At 44.2% G+C, this 17,727-nt stretch overlaps 1 protein-coding gene and 1 long non-coding RNA gene across 2 annotated transcripts; both read left to right on the top strand.

The window, feature by feature from the left end:
• The first annotated feature begins 380 nt into the window (after positions 1–380).
• LOC147436177 (uncharacterized) lies at positions 381–6,826 on the top strand. The gene is made up of 7 exons (XM_086489075.1): positions 381–483; positions 1,752–1,914; positions 2,256–2,366; positions 4,177–4,211; positions 4,313–4,479; positions 6,131–6,207; positions 6,609–6,826. Exons 1-6 carry the CDS (start codon positions 381–383, stop codon positions 6,164–6,166), a joined length of 615 nt encoding a protein of 204 aa, XP_086345201.1. The 3' UTR covers positions 6,167–6,207; positions 6,609–6,826.
• Positions 6,827–8,207: 1,381 nt separating this feature from the next.
• Positions 8,208–9,287, top strand: LOC147436178 (uncharacterized). The gene is made up of 2 exons (XR_015185161.1): positions 8,208–8,904; positions 8,971–9,287. It is a non-coding gene; the product is annotated as an uncharacterized LOC147436178 (long non-coding RNA).
• Positions 9,288–17,727: the final 8,440 nt, after the last annotated feature.

Genomic DNA, 17,727 nt, shown 5'->3' on the forward strand with positions numbered 1-17,727 from the left:
ACCGGCTGTGTGCAGGGCCGAAACCAGGGAGTTGAAGGGAGCGCTCCAAAGCAAGCTCACATGACACGGAAGGGCAGGGCTCTCATCTTGCGATCGGCTGCCTATTGCTTCATGGCGTGGACTGTGTGCGCACGGGAATGAGTTGGTACTGCATGCGGCCCCCAAGCAGTAGCTGGGCGCGAACGTCTAGCTGTTTGCATGAGGATGGGCCTGCAGCTAGCGCTAACCACTGCTCGGCAGCGAGGAGGTGCAGCTAGACGTCGACAAGCTGGATACTGAGAACGTGGCGTGACTGCAGGAGCTACACATGGCGCTGTTAATCAGCTGCTGGCAAGAGAAGCAGCTCGTCGACGACTGCTGTAGTGCATATAATATACAATATGGCCCGGCGAAGTCGAGGTGCACGACGAAATAAGCTGCAAGAGCTGCGCCTTAATGTTCATATTGCACAGTACCCGCCGCAGAGATACAGCAACGAAACATGTACAGAGAGCATCTCAGATCGATCAGTTGCTATGTGAGAGGGAGAGAGAGAGAGAGAGCACGACGCCAGCTAGATGATCGGCTGCTGTGTGTGAGAGTTTCTTGTGTGTGAGAGAGAGAGAGCACAATGTCAGCTAGCTGTCGATTAGCTGCTGCGTGTGTGGGTGTGAGTGTGTGTGTGTGTGTGTGTGAGAGAGAGAGAGAGAGAGAGAGAGAGAGAGAGAGAGAGAGAGAGACAGAGAGGTGTGCGCTAATCATTATGAGAGGTGACCTCTGAGAGGCTCCACGTGCCTTTTGGCCGAGAGAGAGAGAGAGAGAGAGAGAGAGAGAGAGAGAGAGAGAGAGAGAGAGAGAGAGAGAGAGAGAGAGAGAGAGAGAGAGAGAGAGAGAGAGAGAGAGAGAGAGCAGTTCGGTGCATCAAAGACCCTTTAATTCAACATCACCTTGAATGAAAAGCTTCTAAGGCTTTTGTCACACATGTCAAAACGTGTGTGACACTGAGTTGGCGAAAGTTGAATTCCTGAAGGATTTGTTCGTAGAGGCAAAAAGTAGATCCGGATTACCTTTTCGCTCAATGACAGATAACATAGGATCTGTGCATGTGAAACATAGATACAGGGATTGAATTGCATCGCCCTCTCAAAGACTCACGATCGACCAGTTGGCGTAACATTGTTGGCTACAGTTCTCCCTTTAGATGTAATATATAAAGTGTAACTCGTCATGTCTGACAGCCCAGGCACCCAAAACAACATGTTGAAGCTTTTCCGGGTGCGCGCGTGTGATTTAGGCCTAACGTTTTTTTTGTATTCACCTTTGACCTAATGTCTTAAAAATGTTTGCCTCAGCTTAGGCCTGTGCCGGTTGAAGATCGAGACAAGCTAATTGGTAGGTGTGTTTGCAGGGTATTTAAAAACTCCTATGTTTGACATGAATAGGTAAACCCCTCATTTTTTAATGAATGAGCGGGTTCTTTTCCAAAATGGATGAAAAAAACTCCTCTTGTTAACATATATTTGTTAAAATGCTTAAATAAAAACCTCTTTTACTAAATTCACGTGGTACATTGCCATGATTACATGGTGGACCCCCCATGATTACTAGTGGTGTGCACATGTACATGCCACTCGTTTTCTAGGTTTTTTTCATGATTTTTAAGTTAGCTTCCTTGGGGGTCTGCTTCTTTTACCCTATGGCATGGAGCAAGTCACCAAGCTCATTACCATGTGCTATGGGATGAGAATAATTTTTCAACAAATGGCTTGCAGCTATTAACAAATACCCAAAGTCGGACAGTGGGTCGTTACAAAGTGGGTATAGCCCTGCTGGTGAAAGTGCAACAACTGGTAGCTCTAGGTCCCGAAGCACTCGAATGCCAGGCTTTGGGGTTCATCCTCTACCCGCGGTTAAGGAGAATGTGAGGCGATTCAGGTTTTACTACTGCTTAGATAGTTTTCTAGATTGATACTAAAACATATGCTTAAATAGAAAACCTCTTTTGCTAAATTCACGTGGTACACTGCCATGATTACATGGTGGACCCCCCATGATTACTAGTGGTGTGCACATGTACATGCCACTCGTTTTTTGGGTTTTTTTCATGATTTTTAAGTTAGCTTCCTTGGGAGTCTGCTTCTTTTACCCTATGGCATGGAGCAAGTCAGCAAGCTCAATACCATGTGCTATGGGATGAGAATAATTTTCCAGCAAATGGCTTGCAGCTATTAACAAATACCCAAAGTTGGACAGTGGGTCGTTACAAGTGGGTCTAGCCCTGCTGGTGAAAGTGCAACAACTGGTAGCTCTGGGTCTCGAAGCACTCGAATGCCAGGCTTTGGGGTTCATCCTTTACCCGCGGTTAAGGAGAATGTGAGGCGATTCAGGTTTTACTACTGCTTAGATAGTTTTCTAGATTGATACTAAAACATATGCTTAAATAGAAAACCTGAATCGCTAAATTCACGTGGTACACTGCCATGATTACATGGTGGACCCCCCATGATTACTAGTGGTGATCGGTTTTTAATTCTTCCATCATCCTTGTGACTTGTTCACATTTCTTGGGATTATGTGCCTATTTGACATGATTTAGGAAACTGGCAATTCTTTAAATATAAATCGTAAGCTCTTTGTAGACCTAGTCTTTGATAAGAAAGGAGAATGATAATTATTGCATGGCTTCTCTATTTTCAATGGCTTCTCCACCATTAATACGAGGGAAGCTAGTAGGGAAAATTCTCCATGTAGTGGAAGTTCTTAAGAAACTTTTGGTGAGCTAGCTATAACATTTAATTTAGTGTGAGACATAGGCTATGAGTTCGCTTCAAAGTATATGTGTATAAAAAGCGTAAATATTAATCTATTTTCCTTTAGATAATCTATACTATAATTTAGCTATGATAGAATGAGGTGAAAAGATGAAGAGCACTACACTTGGAGAGCGTAGTGGAAGAATCTAGTTTGTGCTTGTAGCTTAACGGTTAGAGAAAGCAGTGGTCATCATCAAGTTGAATGAGGATCTCCTCCGAGAGGTCCTTAAACAAGTCGAGCTCCATGAGGACAGAGCAAGGGTCGGAGGAAACAATCGGTTCAAGCATCCGCCATAGCTACGACTAAAGGGTGGTTACGCAACTCATCCCATGACAATGAGCAACGAGGAGGCTCTTGGAGTTTGGAATTCTTATGTAATGCTTGTCAAACTTGGGGAACATGGAATTAGATAAATGGGTCTGGCGCTAGTAGGTGATACACTTTTCAAAAATAAAAAGAAGAGGAGAATAACACAAATTCTCCTCACGCTCGAAAAAAGGTCTCAGCTGCTCAGGTGATACACTTTTCAAAAATAAAAAGAAGAGGAGAATAACACAGATTCTCCTCACGCTCGAAAAAATGTCTCAGCTGCTCACCCTCAGCGGTGGATGGTGGCACATGCGCATGCGCATGCAAAAGCCCATGATGACTGGGCCTCTCTCTCTCTCTCTCTCTCTCTCTCTCTCTCCAAGTTCAACCCATGACGAGCTGCAGTGACTCTGATATGTCTCTCCATTCGACAAGCTGCAGGCTGGGTCTCTCTCTCTCTCTCTCTCTCTCTCTCTCTCTCTCTCTCTCTCTCTCCCCCCGCCCATGTCTCTCTCTATCTCGTAACTCTCGCAGGTGGGACTTAACCAATGAATGGGTCAGAGCCTTGAGATGTGAGGGAAGAGGAGGGGTAGCCCCTGCACGAGAAGCTCTCTCTCTCTCTCTATGTGTGTGTCAAGTCGCACACTTGCTTGTGTTCTGCAACTGCGGGCAGTCGATCGATGGAGACGCTTGGGTTGAAAGATTCGAAAGCATCTTCCAATTAATGGATTTATTTTTAGAGGAGCCAGTAGTAGCGTAACCAGGACATAATAGCCATTAGGAGGCACATATAGTAATGTATATAATACAGTAATGTATATATATAAGGTCTTTACACTAAGTCGTATTCCAATTTCCCACTTTCAATTTTAAGTTTTACAAGTAAAATATAGCAGCTCCAAGTTTCGTCTGTGTTTAACGCACTGGTCATGGCGACGTGAAGTGTACAGACCATCTGCGCACGCTGATTGATATCGTTCTCCACGAACTCTGGACGATCTGCGCACGGTGTATAACATGTGGATAGCGTCCGTTTGCTGCAGCATCCTAGTTTAAGGTCGTTCGCCTTCAAAGCCTTCTCCTGCCAAGGAAAGCTTGCGATCAGGCCCGTGAGTTCCTTTACAAATATAATGCATTTGTAATGCGATCCTAGACTTTGCCTGATGTGCTTAATGTCCGTTTCTGCCTGACAATTTTTGGTCTTTTATAGGATATTTTGATGTAGTGCTGGGATGTGATTGTCTCGTTTTTGACAAAGGCTGGCTTCTCACAAACACACCTGGGTTCTGGTTTGCCATAGTTGCGCCATTGAGGGGGTTTCACTACGCTTTTTGGGAGTCGTTTTTGCACCTTTCATTGATTCAAGAGAACATTTTGGTAAGTTTCTCAATTTCAACATTTTCTGTTTAAGCCTTCTCTTACTTGTCATTGTCATGTGGCATGCCCTTGTCTATTTTGAATGGGCACTATAATTAGTTGGCAGACAATAGTTGGCACACTAGCATAGTGTTAAGGAGGCACTCCCTTCCTAATGGGTCCTCCGGTTGACATCTGCTGAAAACAGCCCAAAACATCTGCTTCTTGGCCCTGCCCTGTAACCTAAAACCGGAAATTAGTGCAGTCAAAGAGTCGACATCCCAGACATGAAGCTCCTCAAGCACTTATCGTGCTTTCTGAAGTGCACCACTCTTGGCATACATGTCGACAAAGGGAATGCCAATATCGCTTTTTTTTTTTAACAGTCCAGATCAATTGCCACACGCTCAAGATACAAGCATAGGTTATTGCCACTAGAGATTAGTGCACTCAAAGAGTCGACATCCCAGACATGAAGCTCCTCAAGCACTTATCGTGCTTTCTGAAGTGCACCACTCTTGGCATACATGTCGACAAAGGGAATGCCAATATCGCTTTTTTTTTTTAACAGTCCAGATCAATTGCCACACGCTCAAGATACAAGCATAGGTTATTGCCCCCGATTCGCATCTGCTGAAAACAGCCCAAAGCTTGCTGTCCCTGCCCCTGTTGGGCATATCTAGAAATCAATGCCCAACAGCTGAAAATAGCCCATGCTTGCCATACATGTCAACCAAGGCAGTGGCAACCACTACACTTTTTTCCAACAGCCTTGACTATTAATGTCATTGTGAACTGATTCGCATCTTGCACAGTTCCACACGTCTACACGCCTTCAAGTCGATGCAAGCATAGGTGATTGCACTCGGAGAATGTAAAACAGTTTGTATCTGCTGAAAAAAGCCCAAAGCTCCCTGGCCGTGCCGTTGTTGGGCATATCCCAAAATCAATGCACTCGAAGAGTCGACATCCTAGATAGGATGCTCTTCAAGCACTTATCGTGCTTTCTGAAGCGCACCACACCTCGCATTCATGTCGACAAAGGCAGTGCCAAGCCACTAGAGAGATGCCCCCGATTCGCATCTGCTGAAAACAGCCCAAAGCTTGCTGTCCCTGCCCCTGTTGGGCATATCTAGAAATCAATGCCCAACAGCTGAAAATAGCCCATGCTTGCCATACATGTCAACCAAGGCAGTGGCAACCACTACGCTTTTTTCCAACAGCCTTGACTATTAATGTCATTGTGAACTGATTCCTTGTGAAAACAGCCCAAAGCTTCTTGGCCCTGCCTTTGCTGGGCATATCTGGAAATCGGTGCACTCCAAGAGACAACATGACGGAGAAGAAGCTTTGAAGCACTTCTGTGCTTTCTGAAGTAGACCACAATTGGCATACATTGTGAGCAAGACAGTGCCAAGCTGGTAATTGCATCTGGAGAGATGTCCTCACTTCGCATCCTATGAAAACAGCCCAAACCTTCCTCGACCAAGGCATTGCCAAGAACGATGTTTCCTTTTAATAGCCCCTGACTAACAATTTGGCGCTTTCAACATTGTAATTAGAAGTGGTTCTTTTAATTGTTTCAAAGTTTACAAAAGCTAATTGGTTTCATGAGCATTGTAACTAGAAGTGGTTCATTTGGTAGTTTCAAAGTTGACGTCTTTTGTTGCAGATAACTACATTGATTGGTCAACCTAATGTGAGATAGTGTGACTGTCTACATAGAAACGGCTCATGGATTGCTTAGAGGTGCAAGATCTTGTCGTTCTTTTTGCCTTTTTGTATTGTTGATAAACAAAGCTTTTGTAAACAACACGTCTATTTTCATTAGCCCTTGAATTTACATCGCATTTTTCCATTATCATCTCTCATTTGGCGATGTTAATGTCTTGCCACGTATATTCAAGCTCAAGCATCCCATGCACTCAAGCCTCAGAATGGCCAATCATATAAGAAATAGCGTTTTGATACTAGCACAAATCTAATTACGATGTACTTGCTTGGTTCTTTCTTGCATCCCTTATTTCTTGATCTAGAAAGATCTTTTTTGGAGGGTTTTGATGTGAATTATGCTTATCTTGCGAACGACATCAGCGACAAAATACAAGGTGGAAGAGTGAAATTGAGGAGTATGCTTATGTTATGCGCAGGAGACCACCCTGCACAATGTAAGTTAGGACAGGTTAAAGATGGAGGAATGAGTTTTTGTAGACGTGATATTCCGAAAGCAACTCTTCTCGATGATCGCTATGTCTATGATGCAAATCGATATCAAGGTAGATATCCGCCAAAAAAACGGCGAGTTGAAGATATGTGGAATAGCATCCGACAATCCAAAAGATGCATGACAAAGGAGAGAAAGGAGGAAATCCTCAGAGATGGAGGACTTTCCGGCGAATCTAAATTGTGGAGACTTTTTCATTTGTACGGGTTTGATATTTCCAAGGACTTGGTTTATGATGCAATGCATGTCTTGTCTGATGGATATCATGTATGAGCTAAGTGGACACAAAGCTCGTAGTAGGTTGGTGTGTCCAGGGCAGCCAGGTTGCGTTCCACCATGGCCAGAGCCGGGGGATCTTGTACTCGCATTCTATACAGATTCTGAGATGAGAGAAGCTTTTGTCGTAGAAGTCGACAATGATAACAGGAAAGTCCTTCTCTTTTGGGCTCATGATCACCATGCGAATGCTTTATGGCTAGATTGGAAGTTGATTGTTAGTGTGCTTCCAAGCTCTTCTATCGAGGTAACTTTCAATGTGCATATTTTTCCTTCCCTGGCTCATATTTTGATTTTGCAATTAACCTTGTAATCTTGTTTCTTTTTCAAGGTGGCGAGAGATGAAGATCTCAATTCATAGCAGGGATAGTTTTGTTCGTGAAGCTAGTGTTCTCGATTCTCTCAACAACAACCAATATGATGTATTTTTTGCTCGAAATGGTTCTACCTCAATTGATCTACATCATGGGTCCCGTCTTGGGTCCCATGGAGTCTACTGTAGGAAGTAATTCCCACTGGCTACGGAATATTCTAAACTAACGGCTTTTATTTCTGTTTAGCTAGTATTTCACTACGATTCGACTTGAGTCCATGCTTTTATTGCTAGAAAGTTCATATATAAATGTTCTTGAAAACTTGGTCTGTTTTAGGAATAGGTTGGTTTTTGTGTATGAAGTTCAGAATGCATGTGCTATCTGGATGTGCATGTAGACCTAGCTAATCTTCAACCTTATAAGCTACCTTTTGCACCATGCTTTTACTGATCTTGTTTGGGGTGGACAGACAAACGACTAAATTTTTTTTAGGATGATTGCTTTGCTTTCAGAACCCTGCCACCTTTTTTCATGTGTTGCAGTTTGCACTCTCCCTATTTGTGGAAATGGGGAGTGTGTCACCTCCAACAACTCGAGTCTTTTGTATGAGTGCAAGTGCAATGCTGGTTCGACAAACCATTTTCAATTCGGCTAATGGCTACTGCATTTTGTAGTGTATGTGCTCATCACACGAACCTCATAGCCATCTCTATTGCAATTCATGCTTGACACTTCAAGCAAGGCCAGAGAGCTGATGATGGTTTCTTTTCACAGGTGCTGTTGGAGCGGGTTGCTCGGGCTTGAATGTTATGTTTGGTGATTCGCCTCCATCCCCTCCACTACCACCACCACCACCAAATGCTGACAGAACTCAAGTCAAGGTACAAGCTCAAGTCCCGGCTCCTCAAAATAAACCATGCCCAACACAGGTATGAAATCTCTCTCTCTCTCTCTCTCTCTCACACACACACACACACACACACACACACACACACACACACACACACACTCACTGAATCACTCAGTCATCGCACTTATCCACACCTTGATATCAATTTCTCAAGGCAATGAGAGTGCGATGAAGAAAGCCCGGACAGAACAACTCAGTAGATCTTGACAGGGCAGGGGGTTGTAGGCTGTAGCAGATCCGTTCACGGCATGCAGGCAGCAGGGCTAGAGGGAGTGCAACAGGGTGTAATTAGGTGCTGGACACGTAGTTCACACGAAGGTGCTTCCAGAGCGGGCAGTAGTGGCCAAAGACCAGGGATTTAGGAGAGGAGCGAAGATATGCGGCCATATGCTGGCATGCTGGCAAGCCTCCCCACCACCACTACATCTTGGCGCCTTCGCCTCCAAAACCACCACAGGGCAGACCTAGAGCTCAGGCTCGGCAAGGAACAATAGTTGAGGGTAAGAAGAAGTAATGTGTGTGTGTCACTTTCTAACGGCTTTGTTAAAGCCTTGCACGCGCGCGCATTCTCTCTCTCTCTCTCTCTCTCTCTCTCTCAGAAGCTATATAAAGTCCTTCATTGCAGGTCGTCATGCTGAAATAGCAACCTTGAGACGAGGACATCCAAGATCTCGCCTTGCAGATTGGATGGCATGCTTATACCGTTTTGTTCAGGGATTTTGGTATTGTAGCTCTCTCTCTCTCTCTATCTCTCTTCCTTCCATTTTATGAGTATCCTTGCCTTGCAGGTGTTGGTTGCACGTATCTCCTTGAAGCAAGCGAGACCTTGATGAGGGCACATCATGTGAAGGGGGCATGGATGAAGTTGGGTAAGGGAGAGCCTCAATGGAAGACTCCACAAGCTGTGTGAGCATGGGTTTGAAATTAAAGGATCCGAAAGAGAAGTTTGAGTGGAAATTGGGCAGAACAGAGGCCGACGATGCACTTCTTTTCTGAAGAAGACTTTTGCTCTGATTGTGAGCCTAGATAAGGGTGTCTTGCCCATGGAAATGGTCAGCTCAACATTGCTTGAAATTTGAGAAGGCCCCTGCTGGTTTATGAGTCCTTTCGTTTTATTTCTGAGCTTAGAATAGGGTTTTAGGGATGTCAACACTCTCTCGCTATTGCCTGTTTTTAAGGTTATCAACGCACAAGTAGTGATACCTTTCAAATTTGTTTTTTTTTGAATTCTGTATGTGCAAGAGGGATATAATTTGAGAAGGTAAATTCTCACTCTGTTAAGCATTACTAGCAATTTGTGAAGGCGTTTTTGTTTCTTTTAAGGGGCAACTAATGTTGAAAAATGATGACATTTTGTTGACCTTGAGTATTAACAACACTTTTTTTTTGGGAGTCCAAAAGTTTTGACATACTATGTCATTCTCTTTGGGAGTGACTGTGTATTCATCTTTCTACTATTCCCTATAGGACGCTTGGATTCTAAGAGGGGGGATTGATGCACGACTCCATCTTTCCCCTTTTTGGGCCTGCAAATGTGAGTAGCTATGGAGACCCTCCAAGAGGTAGCCTTGCAAGCACCATGCGCCAGCAATGAAAAATAGCTTATAGTGTGTTTACTACAAAAAATATAGCCTCCTAAATGCACCTAAAGGTAGGTGCATTTAGGATAGTGAACTTATATATCGGAATGCACTAATGGGCCTTGGATGGTAGGTATAGATGTATTTGGCTTCTTTTGTTGATCAATATAGTCATGTAGGTTTTGCTTGGGTTTGACATTAGAACTTGCTGAACCCAATAATTTTTGTCAATCCGTATGTGTGTACTTTGCACGTGATTGAATCTCCCACAAACAGTGATGCCCTCCCCTCGATCTTCTTTTGCAAAAGTTACACTTGCTTCAATCTCTAGCAGGATAGGAGTATGGTTTTGATGGGTGATAGGTGTGCATTTTTGGGTGGTGTTTGCTCAGTGAGGTCTATGAGGGGAGGGGAGGGGAGAGAGAGAGAGAGAGACACACACAACCCATATTGGAGTTAAGAGGTAGACCTCTCCACCTTTAACCTGCTTACACCTCGGTAACGAGAGAGAGAGAGAGAGAGAGAGAGAGAGAGAGAGAGAGAGAGAGAGAGGTGATGTATGCTTGAGGTCTCGGTTAACCTATGAGATGGAGCTACAAACAAAATGTCTCTCTCCCTCCCTACCATGCATGCCTATGCACTTGCCTTGGCATGGCCCTACTCCATTGTCCACACCATTGTCTGTTACGCCTTCTTGCTGGCCTCCAAGTCCTACCATCAGCCCCTACAGATACACACACTGATTGTAAGGGGAGGAGGATTATACAAGGAAGGAAAGGTGTATTTTGCAAAGAATGGTCGTGCATATAGGGGTGAGATAGGGGTATATCATGTGCACCTTACATGCCAGCTTATTATTAGTAGTGCTTCCCCTAGGTTTCCATCAAAGGGTTGTTAATGTGATGTTGCAGTTGATTGGGTATATGAGTTGAAGTAGGAAAATTAAAGGGCAGCTTTTGCATGCATTTTTCAATCTCATTTCATGTGCTGCAAAATGAAACTCTAGCTTACATTAGAGAGAGCTTTTGACATTTGGCTATGTTATGGCAGGTACCAAGCAAAGATATGCAATTACTCTCATCATTTGTGGATTTTAATTGTTGTAGATGGGATGGCGTTTCAAGACTACCTCATTTGTGAAACATATACATGTAAACAAAATTGTAGAAGTCATTTTTTTTGCTTACTCTCTCTCTCTCTCTCTCTTAGTTCCCTCTTGAGTAATAGGTTTGGGAGTTGAAGACTCATTGGATAGATTGTTAAGAGGACTCTTGGGATTGTTCCAACAACGTTAAAGGCCTCTCTCTCATGGACAGAAAAATGGATTCTTGAGTAGGAATCTTCTTGACCGTATGCTTCTTTGAGTTGAGTATCAACCGTGATGGTACATTGTCTTTTCACTCCGCAAGCATGACACATTTTTAAATATAAACCAATCCTTCATTTTGATTGCAATGTGATTATTATTTAACCTTTTGCAATGTGACTTTTCTGAGGTAGCTTGTGACATGTTTTAGGGTTAGGGTTTTTGTGGCTTGTCTTGTTGTTTGATGTGGTAGGAAGCACAAAATAAAAAAGTTGTTTGATGACGTGCTCTTTAAAAAGCAATAATAGCGTAGCTGTGTTTGAAAAGGTATTATTTGCAATGATTGGCCTCGTAGTTTGTGTTAAATTAGTTTACATTTGAAATTAATAATAAGAGTTTTTGGCTTGAGGTAAAGTCAAGGCGGGTCATTGGTACTATGGAGATGTTTTTATTAGATTTCTATTTCCCGTGGGTGAATTTGACTATTTAAATTGTATGCATATTTATTTCATATGGTTCATAGTGAAGACTGCTTTGATACTATGGTCAATTTAAATGCTTTACTTAATGATTAAGTAGTGAATTCTTGTGGTCAAGGTAATTCTTGGTGAGTTGTAAAAGATGGTAGCAAGAGCACTACATTCATTCTTCATTTACATGTATCATATCAAATTTCACTATTGTGTCAATTACAAAGAATCTCTATGTGTGCATGCGTTGCATTCTTTTTTGATCTAGTGGTGCACCTAGCAAACCCCACTATAGATTGTTTGCAAAGATTCTCTTTCTCAACACGGGTTGGGATCGGGGCACGAAGAAGCCTCAAGGGTGCACTGTGGCTCATGACCAAGCACGAGGATTGACAAAAAATGACCGATCTCTTTGGGTGTCGTCGACAATCATAGCGTTGGTAGATCACAATTACCAATGAGCAAAAGTGTGGCCCAGAATAAAGGCATTAATTAACCCAATATGTCTTCGAGGTGCCTAAGTTTAATTTTGCATGTTATTCATGTAAATTGGTGCACTAGCGGATGACTAAATGGTTACGGCAAGGTCGAAGTATGCACATTGTGTGAGTGAGATGAGTGCATAATATTGTCCTAGCTCCTCGATCTCATTCCCACGATCGGAAAGTGGGAATACAAGTACTCCTTATAAGGGAATGTGTTTCTATCACTTTCCCTCATGGGAGACTATTCATATTCCCACATTATGAAGGAGGGATAAAGTATCTCGTGTTTTCCCACGTTCACAAGGTGAGAATGTGAAAAGGGAATAGCTATCTTGTGCTTTCCCATCTCCACAACATGGGAATGTGAGTAGTCCTCACAAGGGAAAGCTTCAGTTTCACATTTCCCTTTTGATTGAAAATTTTCCCTCATGGGAAAAATGACTGATTTTTGCTCTTACAAAAGGGAAACTTTTCCCGGGGGGATTTTTATTCCCAGTAAGAAAAGACATTTTCCCTTGTTTTTCCACGCTTTAATTGAGGGAAAAGAGGTGGGAAAGCCCTTGGTAATCCCAATTGGGAATGCTTCAAAAGTTTCTTGTGATATGAAGAGCATCATATCAAAGGTCCCCCCATCATGCAATGCAACTACATGGATGGGCTTTAAGCTCCCTGAAAATCCTTGATACTCTGCTAATCGGATGACAGATCTATGGGGGGGGGGGGGGTATGTCCTTCCCTGGGTTTCCCGGACCCCTCTCATCTCATCATGTTCCCGCCAAGCAGCCTAATGCATGGGATACCCCCATTCTCAGCTCCCAGAGATCTCTTCTAAGAGACAATGCTTCCCCTCTGAGGCTTGCTCTCCCCACTCCCCCCCCCTCTATCCCACCATTCTTGCTGGAAGCCTTCCCTGCAGAGCAGGCTGAAAACATCCCACCAAGCGACACTTCCTCGACATGATGGACAACCTACTAACTGTGGAGCACCAAGCTTGCATTCGGGCCCTGTTGAGGAAGTCCCTGGGACACTGTGTTCGGATCGTACCCCCCCCCCCCCCCCACCCCCCCGTTTTGCCACCAAGAAGGCCAAAGAACTCCTTCGAATAGCTCGAGCAATTGCAAAGGAGGTAAGCCCTCTATCACTCTTCCCGCTTCGCAGATTGCCAAACTTGAAAAGGATCTAGAAGCTAGGGCAGTTATTGGCCTTCTGGCTGGCCCTAGACCCCCTACTGAGACACTCAAAAAATGGATTAAGAATCAATGGGGAGTTCGAGGGGCAGTCCTTGAAACCATCCAAGCCCTCCCCAAGAATCACTATCTATTCGTATTTTAAACAATAGAGATGGCATTTGACATCATTATCATGGGCCCTTGGCTCATAAGAAGCTCTCCTTTGCTGCTCTCTTGGTAGAACAAGCATTTCAACCCCGAAGTATCTGCTCAAAAATACTATTTTGTTTGGGTAGAGCTACCCAACCTCCCCCTTCACTACCATCAACACCTCAAAATGATAGCCTCTGAACTGCCAAAGTCTTTGGAGGGAGACCAAGGTGAGAGTTCAATCCGTCATGGCACCCATAGGTCCTAGTCGAAATGGACATCTCTGTCCCGCTCCCCCTAGCCATTGATATCTGCCCAGATGGTGGTGTTGGTTTTGAACAGCCCCTGGAATATAAGTACCTTCCACAAGCTTGTTTCTTGTGTGGGGCTGAAGGTCACTTTGTAAGGAATTGTCCTATCAAAAACCCTCCTCCTCTCGTCGCCTCTTCTGCCCCCTATAGTTCTGCTCCCCCTCCTCCCCCGGCCCCCCGGCCCTCCCCTCCTTTTTTCGGCTCTCAGGCCCCCAAAGGCAAGACCGCTCCACCTCCCTGTAAGCCTCCCAAACCCAACCGTTTCCGCTATCCTAGCCTCTCTCACAGATTTTGGGGACTCAGATTCTGAGGAGGAGGATTGTGTCCTCCATACTCCCAAAGAACGCGCTGACTCTAGAACAACAATTCAATGCACTAGTTGAATCATCCAAGCTTGATCTAAACAAAGACATCTGTGGATAATAGCTCAAATTTTTCTCTTGTGCTTGTCTCCAACCCCACCCCCATGGAGATTCTCAAAGACAACAAGAGAAGCCACTCTAATGTTTCCCAAACCCCCCCCCCCCCCCCCCCCCCCCCCCCCCCGAGGGCGACTAGTGGCGGTAAACGGCCCCAGAGAAGTCGTAAATGAAAGTCCTTTCATGGAATGTAAAGGGGTTGACCGACCCCAACAAGTCCAAGAAGATTGCCAATTGGCTTCGAGAAAAGAGAATGGACATTATCGCGCTGCAGGAGATCAAAGCCACTGGTGACGACCTAGATAGATGGCTTTCCGAAGTCTCTATTAAGGACCTTCACTGGATTGCCTCTTCTCACCCAAAAGGCTCAGGAGGCACCGCTTTGGGAGTCCCAAAACAATGGCCATCTTCCTCAGTACGCACGGGAAAGTACTGGTGTGCCATCAGGGCCCCAGTTCATTCTCACTATTGGATCATCTCCATTTATGCAGGAGGATCTACAACTGATCGTACTAAGCTATGGGAAGAACTCCTAGTTTTCATCGGGCCAATACTGCTTATGGGAGACTTTAACATGGTAGAAGCAATGGAAGATAGGTTCCTCAACAAAGGATTCTATATCTTCGGCAAAGAGAAAGAATCCTAGATGCTTCTGAAGGATATAAACTTAACTTTTCGAATGTAGGTACTCTTGGGGAATTTACCTGGCAAAATTATAGCAACGGTGAACTGTCTAGACAAGCCAGACTGGACCGATGTTACCTAAGCCTCCCTCTTACCAACAGTTTTTATAGGATCGAGGCAAAGCCCTCTTACACTAGTTGCACCTTGGACCATTACCCCCTCTTCATCACGCTGGATGATAAAAGCAAAGAAAGTCCGAAACCACTAGTTCCACACTGACCCAGAGCTATTCAAGCTTCAGGCTATTCAAGACCAAGTTTCTCTCATCTGGGCTGATTATTTCCACTTCTTCACCCCAGCCAAGGCTTGGGCTGAGGCAGTCCGAAAAACTCAGAAAATTCTCATTCACACTCGCAAGGAGGTGATTGCCATCATAAAGAAACGAAAAGTTGTCATCTATTCTGAGCTGATACAACTTGAAGGTAATTATAATCTACAACAACAGGATCTGATCTCTCAGTTAAGAGTGCAAATTAAACTTGAAGAGGATCTCACCCTCAAGCATGCCTCTTTCTTCTTCAAAGAACTGTGGGCGAGTCAGGTCGACAGACCTTCTAAAGCTACGTTTATGATCCCTTCGGAAAAAGAACACTAGAGAACTTGTCACGCGGTTCTCAGATCCTTCTCTTACCATCAACAACGATGAGGAAAATCTGGAATATGCTAGAGCCCATTTTGTATTTTTCTTCAGCCCTAAGGAAGTGATCTCTTTAGAGCTTGCTACAAGTAGAAAAACAGTTCAGGCAGTAAGAACCAAGGTCATTTCTCTGGGAAGCACAAAGGCAATGTAATCTCCCCTTTCACTATCCAAAATTCACATGGCCATTGAAGCTCTAAAGCCCAAGAAAACCCCTAGACTTGATGGTATTCCCACTGAATTTTTTCAGACATTCAAAGAGCTGCTTTTACCCTTCATTCTAATAGTCTGGGAGGAATGTGTAGAGCATGAAGCCCTGCCGTACACCATCAACACTGGAGTTATCAAGCTCTTGCACAAGAGGGGACCAAGACAGATACTATCTAACTAGTGCCCTCTCACAATGCTCAACTCTATTTACAAAATTCTTGCTTAAGCTACTGCCACCAGGATCACCCTACGCCTCATGAAATGGATCTCTTCAGAAAAAAAAGACTTCATTAGAGGAAGAAATATCATGGACGCAGTCATTGCGCTCTGGGAAGGCATAGAATATGCTCAAGACTCAGCTCAGGACTTTGTTTTTGTCAAAATAGATTTTGACAAAGCTTATGATTGGCTAGAGTGGTTCTTCGTCTAATTGAGCATGGAATGGATGGGAGTCAGCCCCATGCTCCTTAAGTTCATTAAGACTCTTTTTGGCCATGCTAGAGCCCCACTTGCCTTCAATGGTCTGCTCTCCAAATGTTTCATCCTAAACCGCTCAGTGAGACAGGGATGTCCTTTGCCCAGGGAGGTCACCTAATAAAAATGTAACCTATCACCTGAGTTCAACAAAAGGGTATTTAAAGTTCTTGAAACTTACAGAAATATATATACAGAAGGGCATTATTTTTTCAAATTCGAAAAAAATTTACAAATTTTAAAAGAAAGGGGTACATTGTATTCCTAACAAAATTCACAGATAAGGGGTTTTACAAACATATATTGAACGCACGTGATATAGTATTTTTACACATAGTGAACCCCCCGATTTCCTTTGGCTCCTCTCCTTTTTGCCATCGCTGCCGCCGATGGGCTGAGCTGTCTGGTCAAAGTTGGGATGCACAAAGAAAATCAAAGGAATCCAGCTCCGTGGAGGTTCGGCTCAGCAATGCCTCTCGCAATTTTCTGATGACACAAATGCCCTGCTCGCAAATGAAGAGGAGTTCCTTCGCATTTTCTGTCTAGCCTTTCGGTCCAAGATTAACCACTCCAAGACTGGGGTCAACCAAGGCGATGCTCCTCTCCCTCAATGGCTACTGGAAAGTGATACAGATTGTTGAGAGATCATGAATCCTTCAAGTTACTGTGAATCCCTATGGACTCTCTTTGAAAGAAAGATGGAAATGGGTAATAGACCGATTCCAAGCTAAACTAGAAAGATGGAGAGGCTTTCAAGGGTCCCTCATGAGCAGAGTAATGGTCATTAATCACTTCCTCTCAACCTCTCTTGTGTTTTTTCTATCATGTTAGAGACCTCCTGATGGCCACTTGAAGGATATAGTCAATATTTGTCGAAATTTTCTGTGGGCATGCGACTTCAGTTCTCACAAAAAGGCGAAGGTAAAGTGGGACATATGCTGCCTTCCCAAGGACAAAGGAGGATTAGGGATCATTAACATTGCCCAGCTCGCGGATAAACTTGCGCTTAAAATTATCACTCGAGCTCTTCTGGACCCTCAATCAGAATGGGCAACTCTTCTATTCATGATTTCAGAGAAATACAAAATTAATGGTCATCCAAGATGGGTCCAACTCCCTCGAGTGACCCTCTTTTTTAGTACCCACCCTTCTCTCACTAGCGGTTCAGACCTGCTCCGTTCTCTTTGGGGGGCTTGGAATAGACACAAGTCAAACCTGGTCCCTCACTGGATGTCTAACCACAGTCAGGCACTGTTGCTCAATGACTCCATTCGGTGTCCCTGGGTCACTAAACAAGAGCTTCAGGAAGACCACTCAAGGATCGCCCTATCCCTCCATAAAAAAGGGGTCAAAAGTTGGGTTGACACCTGGTCTCCAGTCGACCACAATTGGCTCTCTAAACTGGAACTTTCTCTAAAGTTTCAACTCCGCCGTTGGGAAATTTCCTACCTCCAGTGAAGACTTTACCAGCTACGCGACACATGGCATTGGCTCCTCAACTATAGCCCTGAACTCTCCCTCAACGGGATCACTTAGAAAGGGGGATTTAAGATCTCTAATCCCCATCTTCTCACCAACACTCTCTCTCCTCCTCTCCACGTCACCCTTAACCAGAGATGGAAACTGTCCCTCGAGAAAAAACCAATGGAG

The sequence above is a fragment of the Adiantum capillus-veneris genome, chromosome 18 (assembly GCF_014529385.1).
Source record: "Adiantum capillus-veneris isolate H3 chromosome 18, ASM1452938v2, whole genome shotgun sequence".
Classification (NCBI taxonomy): domain Eukaryota; kingdom Viridiplantae; phylum Streptophyta; class Polypodiopsida; order Polypodiales; family Pteridaceae; genus Adiantum; species Adiantum capillus-veneris.